The 23,764-nt window shown below is 40.7% G+C and overlaps 1 protein-coding gene across 13 annotated transcripts in view; it reads right to left on the bottom strand.

The window, feature by feature from the left end:
• The window catches only part of LOC124114742 (TBC1 domain family member 5-like), a 73,120-nt gene that overhangs the window by 32,658 nt on the left and 16,698 nt on the right, over positions 1 to 23,764 (bottom strand). For 11 of the 13 annotated variants that reach the window (XM_048380561.1, XM_048380565.1, XM_048380560.1 and 8 more), the window contains exons 2-5: positions 11,829 to 12,001; positions 8,510 to 8,628; positions 8,004 to 8,124; positions 7,042 to 7,107 (exon numbers count right to left, since the gene is read on the bottom strand). In XM_048380561.1, the coding sequence (XP_048236518.1) occupies positions 7,042 to 7,107; positions 8,004 to 8,124; positions 8,510 to 8,621 (299 nt within the window). In that variant the 5' untranslated portion in view covers positions 8,622 to 8,628; positions 11,829 to 12,001. The remainder of the gene's footprint in view (positions 1 to 7,041; positions 7,108 to 8,003; positions 8,125 to 8,509; positions 8,629 to 11,828; positions 12,002 to 23,764) is intronic. The other 2 variants (XM_048380567.1, XM_048380568.1) reach the window with 1 other exon arrangement.

The following is a 23,764-nucleotide window of genomic DNA, read 5'->3' as shown; positions in this document are numbered from 1 at the left end:
CTGATATTGACTGTGTTATTCCCAACTGACAACAGACCAGATATGTCACATAGTGACATCTGATATTGACTGTGTTATTCCCACCTGGCAACAGAACATAAAAGTCACATAGTGACATCTTATATTGACTGTGTTATTCCCACCTGACAACAGACCATAAAAGTCACATAGTGACATCTGATATTGACTGTGTTATTCCCACCTGGCAACACACTATAAAAGTCACATAGTGACATCTGATATTGACTGTGTTATTCCCACCTGACAACAGACCAGATATGTCGCATAGTGACATCTGATATTGAATGTGTTATTCCCACCTGGCAACAGACCAGATATGTCGCATAGTGACATCTGATATTGAATGTGTTATTCCTACCTGACAACAGACCAGATATGTCGCATAGTGACATCTGATATTGAATGTGTTATTCCCACCTGGCAACAGACCAGATATGTCGCATAGTGACATCTGATATTGAATGTGTTATTCCCACCTGACAACAGACCAGATATGTCGCATAGTGACATCTGATATTGACTGTGTTATTCCCACCTGGCAACAGACCATAAAAGTCACATAGTGACATCTGATATTGACTGTGTTATTCCCACCTGACAACAGACCATAAAAGTCACATAGTGACATCTGATATTGACTGTGTTATTCCCACCTGGCAACAGACCATAAAAGTCACATAGTGACATCTTATATTGACTGTGTTATTCCCACCTGACAACAGACCATAAAAGTCACATAGTGACATCTGATATTGACTGTGTTATTCCCACCTGGCAACACACTATAAAAGTCACATAGTGACATCTGATATTGAATGTGTTATTCCCACCTGGCAACAGACCAGATATGTCGCATAGTGACTTCTGATATTGAATGTGTTATTCCCACCTGGCAACAGACCAGATATGTCGCATAGTGACATCTGATATTGACTGTGTTATTCCCACCTGACAACAGACCATAAAAGTCACATAGTGACATCTGATATTGACTGTGTTATTCCCACCTGACAACAGACCAGATATGTCACATAGTGACATCTGATATTGACTGTGTTATTCCCACCTGACAATAGACCATAAAAGTTACATAGTGACATCTGATATTGACTGTGTTATTCCCACCTTGCAACAGACCATAAAAGTCACATAGTGACATCTGATATTGACTGTGTTATTCCCACCTGACAACAGACCAGATATGTCACATAGTGACATCTGATATTGACTGTGTTATTACCACCTGACAACAGACCATAAAAGTCACACAGTGACATCTGATATTGACTGTGTTATTACCACCTGACAACAGACCATAAAAGTCACATAGTGACATCTGATATTGACTGTGTTATTCCCACCTGACAACAGACCAGATATGTCACATAGTGACATCTGATATTGACTGTGTTATTCCCACCTGACAACAGACCATAAAAGTTACATAGTGACATCTGATATTGAATGTGTTATTCCCACCTGGCAACACACTATAAAAGTCACATAGTGACATCTGATATTGAATGTGTTATTCCCACCTGACAACAGACCAGATATGTCACATAGTGACATCTGATATTGACTGTGTTATTCCCACCTGGCAACAGACCATAAAAGTCACATAGTGACATCTGATATTGACTGTGTTATTCCCACCTGACAACAGACCATAAAAGTCACATAGTGACATCTGATATTGACTGTGTTATTCCCACCTGGCAACAGACCATAAAAGTCACATAGTGACATCTTATATTGACTGTGTTATTCCCACCTGACAACAGACCATAAAAGTCACATAGTGACATCTGATATTGACTGTGTTATTCCCACCTGGCAACACACTATAAAAGTCACATAGTGACATCTGATATTGAATGTGTTATTCCCACCTGGCAACAGACCAGATATGTCGCATAGTGACTTCTGATATTGAATGTGTTATTCCCACCTGGCAACAGACCAGATATGTCGCATAGTGACATCTGATATTGACTGTGTTATTCCCACCTGACAACAGACCATAAAAGTCACATAGTGACATCTGATATTGACTGTGTTATTCCCACCTGACAACAGACCAGATATGTCACATAGTGACATCTGATATTGACTGTGTTATTCCCACCTGGCAACAGACCATAAAAGTCACATAGTGACATCTGATATTGACTGTGTTATTCCCACCTGACAACAGACCATAAAAGTCACATAGTGACATCTGATATTGACTGTGTTATTCCCACCTGGCAACAGACCATAAAAGTCACATAGTGACATCTTATATTGACTGTGTTATTCCCACCTGACAACAGACCATAAAAGTCACATAGTGACATCTGATATTGACTGTGTTATTCCCACCTGGCAACACACTATAAAAGTCACATAGTGACATCTGATATTGAATGTGTTATTCCCACCTGGCAACAGACCAGATATGTCGCATAGTGACTTCTGATATTGAATGTGTTATTCCCACCTGGCAACAGACCAGATATGTCGCATAGTGACATCTGATATTGACTGTGTTATTCCCACCTGACAACAGACCATAAAAGTCACATAGTGACATCTGATATTGACTGTGTTATTCCCACCTGACAACAGACCAGATATGTCACATAGTGACATCTGATATTGACTGTGTTATTCCCACCTGACAATAGACCATAAAAGTTACATAGTGACATCTGATATTGACTGTGTTATTCCCACCTTGCAACAGACCATAAAAGTCACATAGTGACATCTGATATTGACTGTGTTATTCCCACCTGACAACAGACCAGATATGTCACATAGTGACATCTGATATTGACTGTGTTATTACCACCTGACAACAGACCATAAAAGTCACACAGTGACATCTGATATTGACTGTGTTATTACCACCTGACAACAGACCATAAAAGTCACATAGTGACATCTGATATTGACTGTGTTATTCCCACCTGACAACAGACCAGATATGTCACATAGTGACATCTGATATTGACTGTGTTATTCCCACCTGACAACAGACCATAAAAGTTACATAGTGACATCTGATATTGAATGTGTTATTCCCACCTGGCAACAGACCATAAAAGTCACATAGTGACATCTGATATTGAATGTGTTATTCCCACCTGACAACAGACCAGATATGTCACATAGTGACATCTGATATTGACTGTGTTATTCCCACCTGGCAACAGACCATAAAAGTCACATAGTGACATCTGATATTGACTGTGTTATTCCCACCTGACAACAGACCATAAAAGTCACATAGTGACATCTGATATTGACTGTGTTATTCCCACCTGGCAACAGACCATAAAAGTCACATAGTGACATCTTATATTGACTGTGTTATTCCCACCTGACAACAGACCATAAAAGTCACATAGTGACATCTGATATTGACTGTGTTATTCCCACCTGGCAACACACTATAAAAGTCACATAGTGACATCTGATATTGAATGTGTTATTCCCACCTGGCAACAGACCAGATATGTCGCATAGTGACTTCTGATATTGAATGTGTTATTCCCACCTGGCAACAGACCAGATATGTCGCATAGTGACATCTGATATTGACTGTGTTATTCCCACCTGACAACAGACCATAAAAGTCACATAGTGACATCTGATATTGACTGTGTTATTCCCACCTGACAACAGACCAGATATGTCACATAGTGACATCTGATATTGACTGTGTTATTCCCACCTGACAATAGACCATAAAAGTTACATAGTGACATCTGATATTGACTGTGTTATTCCCACCTTGCAACAGACCATAAAAGTCACATAGTGACATCTGATATTGACTGTGTTATTCCCACCTGACAACAGACCAGATATGTCACATAGTGACATCTGATATTGACTGTGTTATTACCACCTGACAACAGACCATAAAAGTCACATAGTGACATCTGATATTGACTGTGTTATTACCACCTGACAACAGACCATAAAAGTCACATAGTGACATCTGATATTGACTGTGTTATTCCCACCTGACAACAGACCAGATATGTCACATAGTGACATCTGATATTGACTGTGTTATTCCCACCCGACAACAGACCATAAAAGTCACATAGTGACATCTGATATTGAATGTGTTATTCCCACCTGGCAACAGACCATAAAAGTCACATAGTGACATCTGATATTGACTGTGTTGTTCCCACCTGACAACAGACCAGATATGTCACATAGTGACATCTGATATTGACTGTGTTATTCCCACCTGACAACAGACCAGATATGTCGCATAGTGACATCTGATATTGAATGTGTTATTCCTACCTGGCAACACACTATAAAAGTCACATAGTGACATCTGATATTGAATGTGTTATTCCCACCTGGCAACAGACCAGATATGTCGCATAGTGACATCTGATATTGAATGTGTTATTCCTACCTGACAATAGACCATATGTCACATAGTGACATCTGATATTGAATGTGTTATTCCCACCTGGCAACAGACCAGATATGTCACATAGTGACATCTGATATTGAATGTGTTATTCCCACCTGGCAACAGACCAGATATGTCGCATAGTGACTTCTGATATTGAATGTGTTATTCCCACCTGGCAACAGACCAGATATGTCGCATAGTGACATCTGATATTGAATGTGCTATTCCTACCTGACAATAGACCGTATGTATCATAGTGACATCTGATATTGAATGTGTTATTCCCACCTGGCAACAGACCAGATATGTCACATAGTGACATCTGATATTGAATGTGTTATTCCTACCTGGCACCAGACTGTTAATGTCATATCGTGGCATCTGATATGGAATGTGTTATTCCCACTTGACAACAGATTGTAGAGACATTATCTCAGTGTCCACTTGACCCCTATGTGAGATTCCCACACGGAGACCCCTTGCGTCACTCTCATCCACTGATAACATCAATTAACCATTGTGCCCGATAAACGACAATGACTTTCACAATAAGCAAGTCACACATTTGACAGACAGTGTAGCAGTCTATAGGGCCTATTGACCAATTCAGTGTCCAGTAGAAAGTGATGCAGGTGTGAATTATTCCGAGTCATTACACAACACAAACCATGGGATGACACAAAGACTACAAATGAGTCAGTCATGGCTCACATATTCACACAGAATGGGTTTCTATTAAGCTTCATGTAATGTCATTGTGTTATTCTAGGTTATCTACTTCAATAATCATCATGACTAAACTATTACTGAAGTCATCACACCAGGGTCTAATCAGGTGATGATTTAGTTTGTATTACCCATCAGGGTAGAATTATAAGCTTGGATTTTACATCAACTTTCCGATATTTGCAAAAGCCATTTTTAGCAAATCTCAATGCTGCTTGGTCAATTGAAGCTGTTGGGAAAAATATAATTAACGTCATCCATTGTTCATGATGTCACAAATTCGTTCACCTGAATAACAGCTGCCTACAGCGAAGTTTATCTGTAGGGTTAATATTCTGTACGATTTTTCTTCATTTTCTCTCTAAAATGATCAGAGAATTTAGATCAACCTACTCACAACTAGAAATTATGAATTATCTGTCCCTGGTGAATGAATGCTGTAAGTCACTCACCAAAGACTCAGGATTAACACCAACTATTCACTATAATCAGTACCGGTCATTCTTCGTAGCGCCTTGGTTATTCTCTGAGCATGACATTGTACTGTGAATTTGGGTCAAGCATTGATAATATTGAATTCTAGAAAACCCTGTTTCTAGTAGCAGATGCCTTTTCAGAATAAATCCTATTGACTATACTCTGATATGCTGTGCACTATTGGAAAAAAGACAATTGGAGTGGACAGATATACTGTAAGTCATATGCTTACGTTGACATTTCCAAGGTGAGCTAATCATGGGACAACCTCAGGAAGTGTATGCTTTAGAGACATTCATACAGGGATGAGAATGGATATTTTCCTTTTCAGCTGAAACTTCTTTGCAATGGAGCGTGGTCCATAATATGGAAGTGTTTATGGGGAAGCCATGAGATTTTAACAAATTTGTGGTAACTAATATTTGCGGAACAGCGGAATATTCTCACCACTGTTCATAGAAAGTTAACATACATTAACATACACCAGTAAAGTTTTGATACTGGTGTTGATAGGACAGGTTGTTTAAACTTGTACTCTAAAGAACTATCAAAATACATGATCAGGAATGTTCAATTCCTTGATTTACCAGTGCACGCAAACAGTGAGAGTGTGAAAACAGTCTATAAGCAGATACCATTAGGGATTAGCCGGGATGAGGTTCCTTGGAGTCAGGCCCACTGGAGTGTTGCAGTGATTGTGGTGGTAAACTGGAAGTTGCTGCTTGGTGTGTTAGGGGAAGGGCGATGTGTGTGGACACATATGTTGGGAGGAGGGAGATATTGAGGTGGTAAGCTTACTGCAATGTTAAACATAAGATGTAGTAACTCAACCTCCTGTATCACATTGGATAACAAATCATAGCAAAATGCCTCTCATGACCATGGAATAATAGAGCATGTTCCCTACTTTATCTACTAGTGGAATAATATAAGTAATGAGGGATGTATAAAACCTACATGCACTGAGTGATACTGCTACAATGAATTTATTTTACCGACATGTGACTTATGACATTGTAACATATTCAAGATTGATAGAAAACAGCTGTTTGATTGAGCTGAGGTTAACCTGCGCTACGTCATGTGATTTCCATTGACTCTGAAAAAGCGTGCAGCTTTTTGCTTTGAAGAGGTATATAAGGGATTTATTTAGCTGCTCGGAAAATCATGTGCACCCTGTTTTCATCATGGCGGGGTATAAGGGATTTATTTGCCCCCCTGAGAAATTTATGCCCCTCCAATGCGGGATACATCATATTTTATCAAGATCACGTGGACGTATCAGATCAGATATGTATTTGCAGAATTGGGGAAATTGAAAGCATGTGTGCCTGTATGTGTTCAAGGAGGTGCTTCAAGGGTGGAGACCGGCTTGTTTGTCATACCTATACTTGGACCCCTCCCTTATCACAGTCCACATCCAGTCAGTCTGTACAGGTGGCTCAATACCCCTGCAACATCCAGCATCCTTCTTGCAACGAATGGACAACACTACCTGTCAAGCCTGAAGTCTAGGATGTACCTGTTGCCTGTGTCTTATGGTGTCTGATCAAAAGGTATACATGTGTCGTAGGGTGTCTGATCTATAGGTCTTTACAGGGTATTTGTACCCAGTGGTGTTTGCAAATTATCCGTACTCAGTGATGAACAAAGGGTATCTGTTTCCAGTGGTGTATGCAAGATATTTGTACCCGGTGCTATATTCAGGGTAAATCTAGCCAGTGAAGTATAAAGGTATTTGTACCTGGTGGTGTATTCAGGGTATATCTAGCCAATGATGTATAAAGGTATTTGTACCAGGTGATGTATTCAGGGTATATCTAGCCAGTGAAGCATAAAGATATTTGTACCCTGTGCTATATTCAGGGTATATCTACCCAGTGAAGTATTAAGGTATTTGTACTCGGTGTTGTTTTCAGGGTATATCTAGCAAGTGAAGTATAAAGATATTTGTACCCGGTGGTGTATTCAGGATATATCTACGCAGCGAAGTATAAAGATATTTGTATAGTACCCTATGCTTTATTCAGGGTATATCTAGCCAGTAAAGTATAAAGGTATTTGTACCCGGTGGTGTATTCAGGGTATATCTAGCCAATGATATATAAAGGTATTTGTACCCGGTGGTGTCTTCAGGATATATCTAGCCAGTGAAGTATAAAGGTATTTGTACCTTGTGGTGTATTCAGGGTATATCTACCCAGTGATGTATAAAGGTATCTGCACCTGGTGGTGTATTCAGGGTATATCTACCCAGTGATGTATAAAGGCATCTGCACCCAGTGGTGTATTCAGGGCTTTTCTCCCCTGTGAAGTATGTAGGGTACCTGCTCCTAGTGGGACGCACCTGTAGGAGTGGGAATAGCTCACACTGGGGGAGTCCAGCTCGTCAGGACCTTCAAATCGTCCATCTCCGCTCTCCACGCTGCTCTTGCGGACCAGGTTGTTGTTGTCCTCTGAGCCACTTCCTGTCAACACACGAGTGTAATATTGTAGGTTGTGCATCAGAATCTTGTATCTTCATCTGAGATATTACAGACATCACTCAATACAATCATCTGTTACTTGTATACTGGCTACACAACATACACAAAACTTACACAGGTAGCCATTGGTCCTACTGGACATGATACAGGTTCATTTTGGTCATACAGGGTATAGAGCACTATAAGTTGTAGCATGGGGTTTTATGCATTCCCCATTAGGTTTTATACCACTCGCCTACGGCCAACGTCTGAGTTATCCTGCTACACCAAATTTATCTTACCGACATGTTTAATTTGACAATGAATTAGAACAACAGCTGTTTGATTGAGTGGAGATTAACTTGTGCTATGTCACTTGGTAACTCACCATTTTTATCAAAGGTATCTATGGCATTCAGAATATCATCCTTGGAAGGAGCTTGTGAAAGGGTTTTCTTGGATTTGGATCCGGTCCTCAGCCGCCCCAACACTGATTCCATGGTGAACCTGAAATTTGCAACACAAAACACTTTAACACCTGCTTCTGTAGAGACGGACAGGCATCACAAGTGGAAGGGGAAAACTTATAAATTCTAATCTGGGTTGGCTTCTTGATCTCAACCACCAGAAACCAAATACCAACAGGAGCACTGGAATACAACAGCCAATACTTATACATATATACAGTAATTCTATCTCATATAGCCAGTCTAAGATGTTTACCATTTTGGTGAAACCTTCTAGCATGGCATGGTGCTATAACCCTAGATACATCATTAGGGCAGTTCTGGTATTCAATCCCCCGATAATATAGCGGACAAAACTATGCACATCAACTTCCGGCACTAACAGAATGGGCCACTCACACCCCTGTTGGCAAACAGAAGTGAATTGGATTTAACGCTGCTTTTCGCAATATTCCAGCAACATCATTGATGGGTACACCAGAAATGTAACCATGTGGGGAATCGAACCCGGACCTTTGGCATGACGAAAAAATGCTGTAACCACTAGGCTACAAATAATTATAAAAGTACAAAAACTTATTCATTACAGATAGAAAAAACCCTTTAATGTGATGACCAAAAGTGGATGTTGTGAAGTTCGGTAGCATAGTGAACTGCCATGGTGACCTTGACCTTTTCCGGAAATTAGCCAAAAGCCAATTCCAATGAAGACCCTCACTCTATAGACTCTCTTTACTTAGGTGCAATTAATTCTTCAATTGCCTCTGTAAGATTCTGACATATATGTATAAGATTACTTCAATCTTCACCAAGTATTATTTGTGCTTGTTTCAATCACATCCATGGGAATGCAAGATATAGAAAATGTGAAAAAACTGAAAAGGTCAAAAGGTGATACTAAATCACAAAGTTGTAGGGGGCATGTGCTATGTTTCATAAAGACCTCTTGAACGTTTGGAAGAAACAATCCCAACACTTATAACTCAAATTTTATGTTGTTTTTCAACCCATCAAATGCATAATGTCAAAAGGCACCACTATACCACATGGTCAATATGGATACCACATGCCATGAAGATATGAACAGTATTTGATTCAGGTTCCAGAAACATACAAACATTACCAAATGTCAATATATGCAATGCTTCATGAAAATGTTAAAATGTTTCAATGCTTTGCTTTGGAAACATATTCAATCAGTCTTTTCTTGGCATTTGAGCAAAGAACATGAAGAAAAATGGAAATTTGAAAATCTAATTGCCAAAATTTGTGTGCTGGGAAAAATTGCATGCATGAAAAGTTTAACAAATTCTAGTAATGCCCCAAAAATGCATGAACTTCCTTTGTATCCCTAACTAGTCATACTGTGAAATATTATCCCAGTAACAGCTGGGATTTGATGGTGGTAATTGCAAAGCTACGAACTGTCCCATTGTAGTTTACATGCAGACACTTTACACTCCAGTAAGTAATGGCAGCTTCAACGCTGTCATTCATAGTAATCTTACATTAGAAATCATGACAATAAATTGATGCTGACCCTTGCCAAAAATGTGGCATAAAATTCATGAGAGTAGATCTACATCATGTACATTTGACAGTGAAAAAACCCACCTCATATAATCTGCACTCAACAGCAACGAAATTGTAGACTTAAAATACCTATATAATATGGAGCACTTTGAATAATACTGCTTAATTTGGTCACAACTAAACTTCTGCTAAATGAGAATATTTGACATTTTTCCCAAGGACAAAACGTCATATCCAGCTGTTGTGTCAATGATCCTCAAATCACAACCTGACATGCCAGAGCATCCAGTGAGAAACATTAACTCTAAGACGTAATTATGAGCCATATTTCACTGTTTCATTGTATGTAAAGTAAGTCTGAAATGTCGATAGTCTTCAAGTATTGATTAAGGCCAGGTAAAAATCAATGCCAGGTAAAAATCAATACCTTATTAATGTAAGTGAGGGGCACTTGAAATTTTGGCATTAATTTTATGATTTCAAGTAGTTCAAAATATTTCCCTACAACCTTTCCCTACAACCTTTAACATTGGATCAGTCAGGGTGCACATGAATGACCTCCTTCCACCAGCTGTTGCAACCATTATTGCAAATATTGACTCTGATACTGACATACATTCATTCAGTGATACTGATAGGCTATTACCCCAATGTAATAAATAGATCTAGATCATATTATAAAAAGCTGCATTTACGCTCCACTTCTAAGCATATTGCCACATTGTTAACATTGTTGGTATGTATAATGACATTTCCCAATTACTGCACATGTCTCATGAGATCAATGTTATGGATGTCTCAAGAGATCTCTCAGTGTCAGGGATGTCTCATGAGATCTCTCAATGTCGGGTATGTCTCACGACATCCTTCAGTGTCATGGATGTCTCATGCAATCTCTCAGTGTCATGGATGTCTCATGCAATCTCTCAGTGTCAGGGATGTCTCATGAGATCTCATGATGTCAAGGATGCCTCATGCTTGCTGTAAAAGGTGACTAGGCTTGTCGTAAGAGGCGACTAACGGGATTGGATGGTCAGGCTCGCTGACTTGGTTGATGCATGTCTTTGATCCCAATTGTGTGGAACAGTGCTCATAATATCAATCACTGGATTGATTGGTCCAGACTCAATTATTTACAGACCACTGTCATATAGCTGGAATAATCCCTCAATGACAGGGATGTCTCATGAGATCTCAAGATGTCAGGGATGTCTTATGACATCTCACGATGTCTTGGATGTCTCATGACATCCCTCAATGACAAGGATGTCACATGAGATCTCATGATGTCATGGCTGTCTCATTAGATCTCTCAATGTCTGAAATGTCTTATGAGAAATCTAAATGTCAAGGATGTCTCATGGGATCTTTTTATGTCTCAGGAGTTAATTAATCAAGTGCCTCGTGAGATCTGTCCGTGTGTGAAATGCAATATTTCAGCAACATCACACCTACCTGTAAAGAATTGAGTCATGCTTCATGAACCCCCCCCCCACCATTGTTATAATGAGATTTCCCATGTGTAAAGAGACCTTATGACCGACAGTAATGTTACCTCATGAGGTCTCTCTATATATCACATGCTACTTAGAAAAATAGATACACAATAATGCAATATGTACATATCTTTATTAAATATAACATAAGTAATGTGATTCAATATGTTTAAAGCCTATTACATAACAGCTGTAGAAATAAGACACCTACCTTCTATGTGTTACAGCTAGTTGCCATGACAATTAAAGTCATATTCCATTTTTGATGGGATAAAACATGTCAAGGTCACAATGACGTCCAAGGTCGTTTTCACGGAATTCCACCAAAACGTATTTCCACAGGCGATATGGTATCCAGCTGTGAGTCACATTCCACTCTCCAGTCTGGAAGTAAAAATTAACATTGTGATACGTGAGTCATCGCGGAGGGCCAGCGAGGCCCCGGTATCCCCAGCCACACAGTGACTACAGCCGCAGCAGCTACACTCCTGCAGATCAATACCACAGACACTGCACAGAATAGAACATGAAATACCATAATAACTACATTCATCACACTGAAGGATGTTTCCCTTTGAACAGATCATTTACAAATAAATGAAATGTAATAACTGGACAATTCATCACAGATTTCTGTCACATGGAGATAAAAGTGACAAGTCATTTCTGTTTTACTTCTCTTCTGTCAGGGAAAATATGTAAATACATCCTTTCTCTGGACCTGTGCTCTGGGATAGGGCCGATCTGTTCCTTATTCTACTGTAGCTTCATAATCTAGTGACACTGAGGTGATGTACTCCCAGGAAGGGATACCTCCAACCACACATCAAACAGAGCTCCTCTATGTAAATCTAAGTACTGATGGGCATACTGTTGTAAATACAGAGCAATACTTCTTGGTTCCTATTTGTGATATTGGCTTGTCTAGTTCTGAAGTAACTCTTAGTGAGTCAGAGCTCATAAATATGTAGCGTTAATAACATTTCCGAGATTAGCAGGACCCCCATGGCAGCCTCTGTACCACACAACTATGTCTACAGAGATATAGGTAGTGGCTGACAGCCTAGCTCCACACAACCATGTCTACAGAGATATAGGTAGTGGCTGACAGCCTAGCTCCACACAACCATGTCTACAGTAATATAGGTAGTGGCTGACAGCCTAGCTCCACACAACCATGTCTACAGTGATATAGGTAGTGGCTGACAGCCTAGCTCCACACAACCATGTCTACAGTAATATAGGTAGTGGCTGACAGCCTAGCTCCACACAACCATGTCTACAGTAATATAGGTAGTGGCTGACAGCCTAGCTCCACACAACCATGTCTACAGAGATATAGGTAGTGGCTGACAGCCTAGCTCCACACAACCATGTCTACAGAGATATAGGTAGTGGCTGACAGCCTAGATCCACACAACCATGTTTACAGAGATATAGGTAGTGGCTGACAGCCTAGCTCCACATAACCAAGTCTACAGAGATATAGTGTCTGACAGCCTAGCTCCACACAACCATGTCTACAGAGATATAGGTAGTGGCTGACAGCCTAGCTCCACACAACCATGTCTACAGAGATATAGGTAGTGGCTGACAGCCTAGCTCCACACAACCATGTCTACAGAGATATAGGTAGTGGCTGACAGCCTAGCTCCACACAACCATGTCTACAGAGATATAGGTAGTGGCTGACAGCCTAGCTCCACACAACCATGTCTACAGTGATATAGGTAGTGGCTGACAGTCTAGCTCCACACAACCATGTCTACAGAGATATAGGTAGTGGCTGACAGCCTAGCTCCACACAACCATGTCTACAGAGATATAGGTAGTGGCTGACAGCCTAGCTCCACACAACTATGTCTACAGAGATATAGGTAGTGGCTGACAGCCTAGCTCCACACAACCATGTCTACAGAGATATAGGTAGTGGCTGACAGCCTAGCTCCACACAACCATGTCTCCAGAGATATAGGTAGTGGCTGACAGCCTAGCTCCACACAACCATGTCTACAGAGATATAGGTAGTGGCTGACAGCCTAGCTCCACACAACTATGTCTACAGTGATATAGGTAGTGGCTGACAGCCTAGCTCCACACAACTATGTCTACAGTGATATAGGTAGTGGCTGACAGCCTAGCTCCACACAACCATGTCTCCAGAGATATAGGTAGTGGCTGACAGCCTAGCTCCACACAACCATGTCTACAGTGATATAGGTAGTGGCTGACAGCCTAGTTACACACAACCATGTCTACAGAGATATAGGTAGTGGCTGACAGCCTAGTTACACACAACTATGTCTACAGAGATATAGGTAGTGGCTGACAGCCTAGCTCCACACAACCATGTCTACAGTGATATAGGTAGTGGCTGACAGCCTAGTTACACACAACCATGTCTACAGAGATATAGGTAGTGGCTGACAGCCTAGTTACACACAACCATGTCTACAGAGATATAGGTAGTGGCTGACAGCCTAGCTCCACACAACCATGTCTACAGAGATATAGGTAGTGGCTGACAGTCTAGCTCCACACAACCATGTCTACAGAGATATAGGTAGTGGCTGACAGCCTAGCTCCACACAACCATGTCTACAGAGATATAGGTAGTGGCTGACAGCCTAGCTCCACACAACCATGTCTACAGAGATATAGGTAGTGGCTGACAGCCTAGCTCCACACAACCATGTCTACAGAGATATAGGTAGTGGCTGACAGCCTAGCTCCACACAACCATGTCTACAGAGATATAGGTAGTGGCTGACAGCCTAGCTCAAAACAACCATGTCTACAAAGATATAGGTAGTGGCTGACAGCCTAGCTCCACACAACCATGTCTACAGTGATATAGGTAGTGGCTGACAGCCTCGCTCCACACAACCATGTATACAGTGATATAGTATGACTTACCTAGCTCCACACAACCATGTCTACAAAGACTGTTTTTGAGGAAATCAAAGGGTTACTTGAATTCCCTGTTGGACATGCTCTGAGCTCCTTCCTAGTCCTTATAACATGTTTATTTGTTTTTCTTAAACTTTTCCAGACTTATAGGAATGCAGATGTGCAGAAATTCTGCAAAGATGGTATTTCTCATTTACATTTTTCACGTATGCATCTGCCTCACCTTACTCTGACATAAATAATGTCAAAATGCTTCCCCAATGAGAGGTGAAAGGGAGTGCATATACACATATGGATGATAGCATGACAATAACAAGGCTATCTATTCTTGGTATGTGACAATAACAAGGCTACCTATTCTCTGTTTGTGACAATAATAGGGCTACCTTTTCTCTGTTTGTGACAATAATAAGTCCAAATTGTTTCCATGGAAATTAAGAAAAATAAAAAGGCCAGAAATTCACAAATAGCAAAAGGCACCACTTCAGGATCTGTTTGATATATCTGCCACGTTATTTTTAATGAAATTGAACATTTTTATAGTTGTGCTCCAGAAACAAATTTGACTACCTTATAAGACAAAGTACAAATTGTTTCCATGAAAATAGAGAAAAATAAAATGCCAAAAATCCATAAATAGCAGAAGGCACCACTTCAGGATCTGTTTGATATATCTGCCAATTTTTGTTGAAAAATATTGAACGGTTTAGATTACGGACGGACAGCAGACGGACGCCAACTATATCCCCCTTCATTACATACGAGGGGGATAATAAATTAATGGTTAAGGGGATGCCAATACTATTGCACCTAACCTCAAGGACCCCAATACCTCCCTGCAACGTGGAACACTGGTGACAATTATTACATCGTAATGTTCTAAAGAACATCTGAAATTATGGGAGGACTTGTAATTACAGGACTAAATGAAGGCAATTTCAGTTTCTGTCAGTGTATAATTAGCAGTATAAGATAAGCTACGACATTGTACTGGAAACGACATGAACGGCACGTGAATGTTGAAAACTAGAAGTTATTTAGTTCTTCTTTTTCAAAACCTATAAGCATCTTGTCTCCGAGTCTGCCCCGAACAGCCTGCTGCCATTAAGAAGCTGTCTCAGTTGCCCTGTGAGATTTGAGCTCCGGCTGCATCTGTGTGCCAGCTTGTGACATACTGTCCTTGCACAGATCAATAGAGGTTGTATGGGGCATTGTCTTGCCAGGTATAGCACAATGTACATTCCATAAACTGCACTGCAATCCACGTACACCTTATGCACTATAAATTCATACCTCATACACTGAAGAACAAACCAGCAAAGGAATGACTGTTAGTTATTTCCTTCGTATACATTAGTGCATTAGTGATGGAGTGACATACAGTTGTAATCTCTAAGTACATTTTACCTGCTATTTGCTGTTATGTACTGTACCCTACATACACTGTAGGTCTGTCAGGATTACTCGCATGACTGGCTACGATTTGATTCAAATTCCTAACTGGTAAATGAATGTGCAATATGGTAGTCGATATCCTTGTTTAATATTATTAAGAATCATTTGAAGTTACGTTCATAAAACTCTGAATATTAATATTGTCATATTGTCTGATGTATTCACCATGAGATAGTTTCAAAAAGAAACTGCATCCACAGTTTGCAACAGTTATCAGTGATGGCACTACATCAATGACTATCTTGCTGTCAAACATACCCTGCATAGAATAGATAACAATAAATGTTAACACCCGGTATAAGGCGCCAGATTGGGAGTTGCTTCCCTTGAGAATCCAGAACCCTATGATCGTGGGTTTGAATTCTGGTTCACACTGATTATGTTTCTAGGTTTGTCAGCTACATACCTGTGTTCATGGGTTTCAACAAAGTGGTAAATGTCTGAGACCTGCATCACTTTGGGCTTTTCTCCCACACCAAGCTGACTATCTTCAGTACTCTACAATTCGTTTCAAATTAGGTGTGTCAGAGTTGGAGTGCAAGACTGTCTAATTAACGGGGCTAAATAGCACTGATTTAATCAGTTCCCATTATAAGTGTCCGATAAAGCTGTTTGTCGAATTAACAAGTATCGGATCAACAAGACTTTAATATTATTAAGAATCATTTGCTGTACAGTATTCTCAAACATGATACTGTGTTGACTATACTCTCTTCTCCGTACATTTAATACACTATACAGTGTGTAGTCTCCATACCTGAGTACATTCTATGCTGTGTAGTCTCCATACCTGAGAACACTACATGCTGCATAGTCTCCATACCTGAGTACACTACATGCTGCAGTCTCCATACCTGAGTACACTCTATGCTGCACAGTCTCCATACCTGAGTACACTACATGCTGCATAGTCTCCATACCTGAGTACACTACATGCTGCATAGTCTCCATACCTGAGTACAATCTATGCTGCGTAGTCTCCATACCTGAGTACACTACATGCTGCATAGTCTCCATACCTGAGTACACTCTATGCTGCACAGTCTCCATACCTGAGTACACTACATGCTGCACAGTCTCCATACCTGAGTACACTACATGCTGTGTAGTCTCCATACCTGAGTACACTACATGCTGTGTAGTCTCCATACCTGAGTACACTACATGCTGCACAGTCTCCATACCTGAGTACACTACATGCTGTGTAGTCTCCATACCTGAGTACACTACATGCTGCACAGTCTCCATACCTGAGTACACTACATGCTGTGTAGTCTCCATACCTGAGTACACTACATGCTGCAAAGTCTCCATACCTGAGTACACTACATGCTGCACAGTCTCCATACCTGAGTACACTACATGCTGCACAGTCTCCATACCTGAGTACACTACATGCTGTGTAGTCTCCATACCTGAGTACACTACATGCTGCAAAGTCTCCATACCTGAGTACACTACATGCTGGAGAGTTTCCATACCTGAGTACACTCTATGCTGCACAGTCTCCATACCTGAGTACACTATATGCTGCAAAGTCTCCATACCTGAGTACACTCTATGCTGCACAGTCTCCATACCTGAGTACACTACATGCTGCACAGTCTCCATACCTGAGTACACTACATGCTGCATAGTCTCCATACCTGAGTACACTACATGCTGCGTAGTCTCCATACCTGAGTACACTACATGCTGCTTAGTCTCCATACCTGAGTACACTACATGCTGCACAGTCTCCATACCTGAGTACACTACATGCTGGAGAGTTTCCATACCTGAGTACACAATATGCTGCGTAGTCTCCATACCTGAGTACACTACATGCTGGAGAGTTTCCATACCTGAGTACACAATATGCTGCGTAGTCACCATACCTGAGTACACAATATGCTGCGTAGTCTCCATACCTGAGTACACTACATGCTGCAGAGTCTCCATACCTGAGTACACTACATGCTGCATAGTCACCATACCTGAGTACACTACATGCTGCATAGTCACCATACCTGAGTACACTACATGCTGCATAGTCACCATACCTGAGTACACTGCATGCTGCACAGTCTCCATACCTGAGTACACTACATGCTGCAGAGTCTCCATACCTGAGTACACTACATGCTGCGTAGTCTCCATACCTGAGTACACTGCATGCTGCAGAATCTCCATACCTCAGTACACTATATGCTGCATAGTCACCATACCTGAATACACTACATGCTGCACAGTCTCCATACCTGAGTACACTACATGCTGCGTAGTCTCCATACCTGAGTACACTATATGCTGCACAGTCTCCATACCTGAGTACACTACGTGCTGCGTAATCTCCATACCTGAGTACACTACATGCTGCACAGTCTCCATACCTGAGTTCACTATATGCTGCGTAATCTCGATACCTGAGTACACTACATGCTGCAGAGTCTCCATACCTGAGTACACTACATGCTGCGTAGTCTCCATACCTGAGTACACTACATGCTGCGTAGTCTCCATACCTGAGTACACTACATGCTGCATAGTCTCCATACCTGAGTACACTGCATGCTCCAGAGTCTCCATACCTGAGTACACTATATGCTGCATAGTCACCATACCTGAATACACTACATGCTGCACAGTCTCCATACCTGAGTACACTACATGCTGTGTAGTCTCCATACCTGAGTACACTATATGCTGCGTAGTCTCCATACCTGAGTACACTACATGCTGCGTAATCTCCATACCTGAGTACACTACATGCTGCACAGTCTCCATACCTGAGTTCACTATATGCTGCGTAATCTCGATACCTGAATACACTATATGCTGCGTAATCTCCATACCTGAGTACACTACATGCTGCAGAGTTTCCATACCTGAGTACACTATATGCTGCATAGTCTCCATACCTGAGTACACTACATGCTGCAGAGTTTCCATACCTGAGTACAATCTATGCTGCGTAGTCTCCATACCTGAGTACACTACATGCTGCAGAGTCTCCATACCTGAGTACACTACATGCTGCAGAGTTTCCATACCTGAGTACAATCTATGCTGCGTAGTCACCATACCTGAGTACACTCTATGCTGCGTAATCACCATACCGGAGTACACTACATGCTGCGTAGTCTCCATACCTGAGTACACTATATGCTGCGTAGTCTCCATACCTGAGTACACAATATGCTGTGTACCCTAAGTGCATCTCATACAAGATGAATACTATACTGTTGTATAGGACATAAGCCTTGACAGCTGGTGGTTTGATTAGCATTCTAGAACTTGGTTTGTAAAAAAGAAAACATACAACATTATGGATAATAAATATTTCGGTTTGGGAGTTCTGATGTGGAAAAATGAGCACTACCCTCATTTTCAGTAAAGCCCTCCCACTCGAAAAACTCTTAAAAAAAACATACATCCTAAATCATCAAAAGTCACCAGATCACGAGACTGACCTGCATAGCAAGTTTCAACAAGAAATATTCGATAGTTTAGGAGTTTTGCTCCCTAAACAGAAAACAGACTGGGGACATGAATATGATATAGTGTACTGTAAAATCTGATAATTGCCTTAATTACGGGTTCTTTCTATTTCTTCGTCAAGAAGTTGGTAAATGAATATTATATTATGTATCCTGATGGAAGCACTATATATTTTTGGGGTGTCCATTCTGTACACTTGTTCATACATGGTTATACTGGATGCACTTTCTGCATCGTGTAAACGCTTGGTAAGATCAATGACCCATCTACAGACAACGTGGACAATAAAATACCAAGAACCGCGAGAACATACTGTGTAAATTGCCATATCGTGAGACTAGCAATTTCTCTGATTACTGCTTTTGTAAATATGTTGCAGCATGATTACAACTGCATGCCATCCTCTGAAACTACTTGAGGAAATAAAGAACATTCGTTGAAACACTGTCCACATTTCCCCTGTGAAACTTGTTATTGCACGTCTCATGTACACAGCCAACTTGATGCTAAATGAAAAAGATGTTTGCAAAACTCAAAACTTAAATATTCCAAACCTTCGAAACTCAAAGTCTATCTGTGTATGGGTGGGTGAGTTGGTAGAACTGTATCTGAGTTCCAGCACTAGGAGTCAGTTGGCGGTGTGAGGTGAGCCCAAGTGATGAGGCATGGCAGAAGATAATTGTGATTAAGATAAACAATGCACTCGATGTCCCCACAGATGACAACACACGTTTCGTCTACAAGTGAACAGCTGAAACAGTAGGTGGTATATTGATCTGCACGCGCTCACCTTGTCATTTTACAGCTAATTGTAAAAGTTTGGCTCTCACTTTAGTAATTAATTCATACAAAAGGATTCTGTATTTTTGTTAAATATCATACATGTACACAGACGTATTTGATAGTGTTTCTAGCTGAAAGACACAGACTGAATGTGATCCATTCACTCTCGCTTGAAACACCTGTTATTGGAATCTCACACCAAAATCAATCACATGCAAATCTGTGCTTGATAAGCAGCTGGTGGAATTTAGCGACGTTTCATTTGACATGGCAACATTATTGGTTATTTGTTCCTGGAGCTATCATATGAGGTCATAGTTCATGAAAGGTTCAGAAAGTAGAAAGGTGAAATTCAGATCTAACTACAGCCTCTATAATAATGACCTCTCTTCTGTTACGTTATTTTAGTTTCGGTGAGTATGTGTCCTGTTCGCAGGTTATCCATCAGTCATGTACACAGTAGGGTTATCAGAGAAATATTAGTGTCATGCATGAACCGGAGACATTTTCCATATATAATTGGGGTAACTGCTTGAATGTTTGGCATAAAGTCCTGACGGCTGATATGAGGGTTGACTGATAAGTTCTGAGTCTCACATATAAGGAACTGTGTAATAGTGAAATGTTTTGTTGTGGACATTACATGATGTCATAGAGGTATAGCCCAGGGGTCCGGAAAATTTAAAATCCGAATCGGACATTTGCATTTAGGCCACGCCCCATTCAAATAGCGTATTTTAGAACGACTTTTCACACACATTACAAGTTGTTACGTATTCATAATATGATTAATTATGAATTGTTTCAATTTAAATTGTTTAATTCATCAGACAATTAATAACAAATAATATCATTTTAGATATACATGGAAAACATACGTTTGTTTCTGTTATAATAACGATCTGTTAACGTAGTGAATGGTCTAATTAATATTCATGAGTTATATTCATGAGTCTGCTCAAGTGTACGCGTTGTAACATTTGGATCGAGACTATTATCCCATATTTGGTTATCACGTGACCTCACGGGAAAAGTTTTTTCTTAAACTAAAGATTTTTAAAAACAAGATAGATAATATAATCACAAATACTAAAATATCGTTGATAGCAATAGTTATTTGAATACTTTTTTCATCTGTACTTAATTATTGACCATAAAAAAATGATATCGATCTTGATTGACCGCCATTTTGTTTTCTGTGACGATCGATATCATTTTTTTATGGTCAATAATTAAGTACAGAAACGACATGCTCTTCCATCAGGACAATACACCAGTGCACAAATAAGTCATTGTCATGGCTACAATCCACGACTATGGCTTTGAACACCTTCAGGACCCATCTGTTTCTCCTGATCTGGCTCTGTCAGACTTGTACATGTTCCTAAACATGAAGAAGGCACTATTTGAAACCCATTTTGACTCGCACGACATAGGAGAGAAGTATTTCTCGAAACTGGGATAAAACATCCAACATCGCTGGGAAAAGTGTATCAAAGAGGAAAGGGATTATGTTGAAAAATACATAGAGGGGATTGTCCAAGTAACTCTCCATCCCTTGAAAATAATGGAGCAGAGACACTTTGACAAAATATTCCGTTCTGGAAAATATTTGAAAAATAAACCATTCTCTGCCGCTGTTGCACGTGCACCAAGCTTTGTCGCGAGCTGCCATTTACAATGATGGTACACGGCTCTTCATAATTTCATTGGGTCCTAAACTAGTATTTACTAATTGCTTGCACATTGTTAATACATGCTGATGGAAATAATAGGAAATATCGGGCCCCGAACAAGGATATATATATTACCTGATTTGTTTTATCTCGTCAAAGGTTTATCTTATTGCTATAAATATGAATATTGTTGTAGGTAACCTGCTCTGACACAAAATATATACATATTATTTTGAGCTTTTAAGCATTATCCACAATTATGAAAATATTTAATAGTTAAATCCACACCATATCTTCATGTGCCATCGTAGCTGAGGTGGCCAATTACATGTCCTCAAATCAAGCGTTGTGGGTTTGAAGCCCGCTGGCGACACATGTTTTCGGAAAAAAGTGATAAAATGTAAAACATAGTTCCGTCTATTCCAAGTGGAAATTAATTCAAATTATGTTTTAACATAATGTATCATTGACAAACAACTCTCCATTCCTGAAAAATAATGGAGCTTTCAAACAATAGAATGGCGTCATAGATGTGTTTTAAATAATTTTACTGTCTTCAGGTCAAGTCTTTCTATGTGAGGCTCAGAACTTATCCATCATCTTCGTAAACTGTGTGTTGTTTGAGGGACGTGGATCAAATTATCTAGCATTGCCAAGTTGAACAAGCCTGTTCCCCTTGAGATCACATGACACCAATAATATAGCATGATCTCCAGGATCTGATGCTTGGAGTTAGCAAGGATTCCAAACTAAGCCTGCTTGGCAGGCAAACTGAGAAAAATCATTTTTTCAAATTTGGGATTCTTGTTAAAGTTCTTTTTTCATAAATGTGGAGGTATCTTAACAGTGCATTCAATACCACAGTGTACAACTAAACATAAATAAATCTTTAGACGTCATTATTGGTCCTGTGTTCAGTGATCTGCATGTCACCTCTACAAAACCGTCACAAACTAAATTGGGATTTTTTTTATTCAAGTATGGGAATTTCTACTCACATTTGCTGCAGACATGAAACCATGTCCCCTGTCCCCTATCTGGCCACACCATGTGCTGTGTCCTCACTCCTACTGATGTCCCCTATCTGGCCACACCATGTGTTGTGTCCTCACTCCTACTGATGTCCCCTGTCCCCTATCTGACCACACCATGTGCTGTGTCCTCACTCCTACTGATGTCCCCTGTCCCCTATCTGACCACACCATGTGTTGTGTCCTCACTCCTACTGATGTCCCCTGTCCTCTATCTGACCACACCATGTGCTGTGTCCTCACTCCTACTGATGTCCCCTGTCCCCTATCTGACCACACCATGTGCTGTGTCCTCACTCCTACTGATGTCCCCTGTCCCCTATCTGACCACACCATGTGCTGTGTCCTCACTCCTACTGATGTCCCCTGTCCCCTATCTGACCACACCATGTGCTGTGTCCTCAATCCTACTGATGTCCCCTGTCCCCTATCTGACCACACCATGTGTTGTGTCCTCACTCCTACTGATGTCCCTGGTCCCCTATCTGACCACACCATGTGCGGTGTCCTCACTCCTACTGATGTCCCCTATCTGACCACACCATGTGCGGTGTCCTCACTCCTACTGATGTCCCCTGTCCCCTATCTGACCACACCATGTGCTGTGTCCTCACTCCTACTGATGTCCCTGGTCCCCTATCTGACCACACCATGTGTTGTGTCCTCACTCCTACTGATGTCCCCTATCTGACCACACCATGTGCTGTGTCCTCACTCCTACTGATGTCCCCTATCTGACCACACCATGTGCTGTGTCCTCACTCCTACTGATGTCCCCACTCCTACTGATGTCCCCTGTCCCCTATCTGGCC

Source organism: Haliotis rufescens, unplaced genomic scaffold, assembly GCF_023055435.1.
Source record: "Haliotis rufescens isolate VD_foot unplaced genomic scaffold, xgHalRufe1.0.p SCAF_31, whole genome shotgun sequence".
Lineage (NCBI taxonomy): Eukaryota > Metazoa > Mollusca > Gastropoda > Lepetellida > Haliotidae > Haliotis > Haliotis rufescens.
Note: the sequence above shows the minus strand (reverse complement) of the source record. Positions and strands in the feature narration are given on the sequence as shown.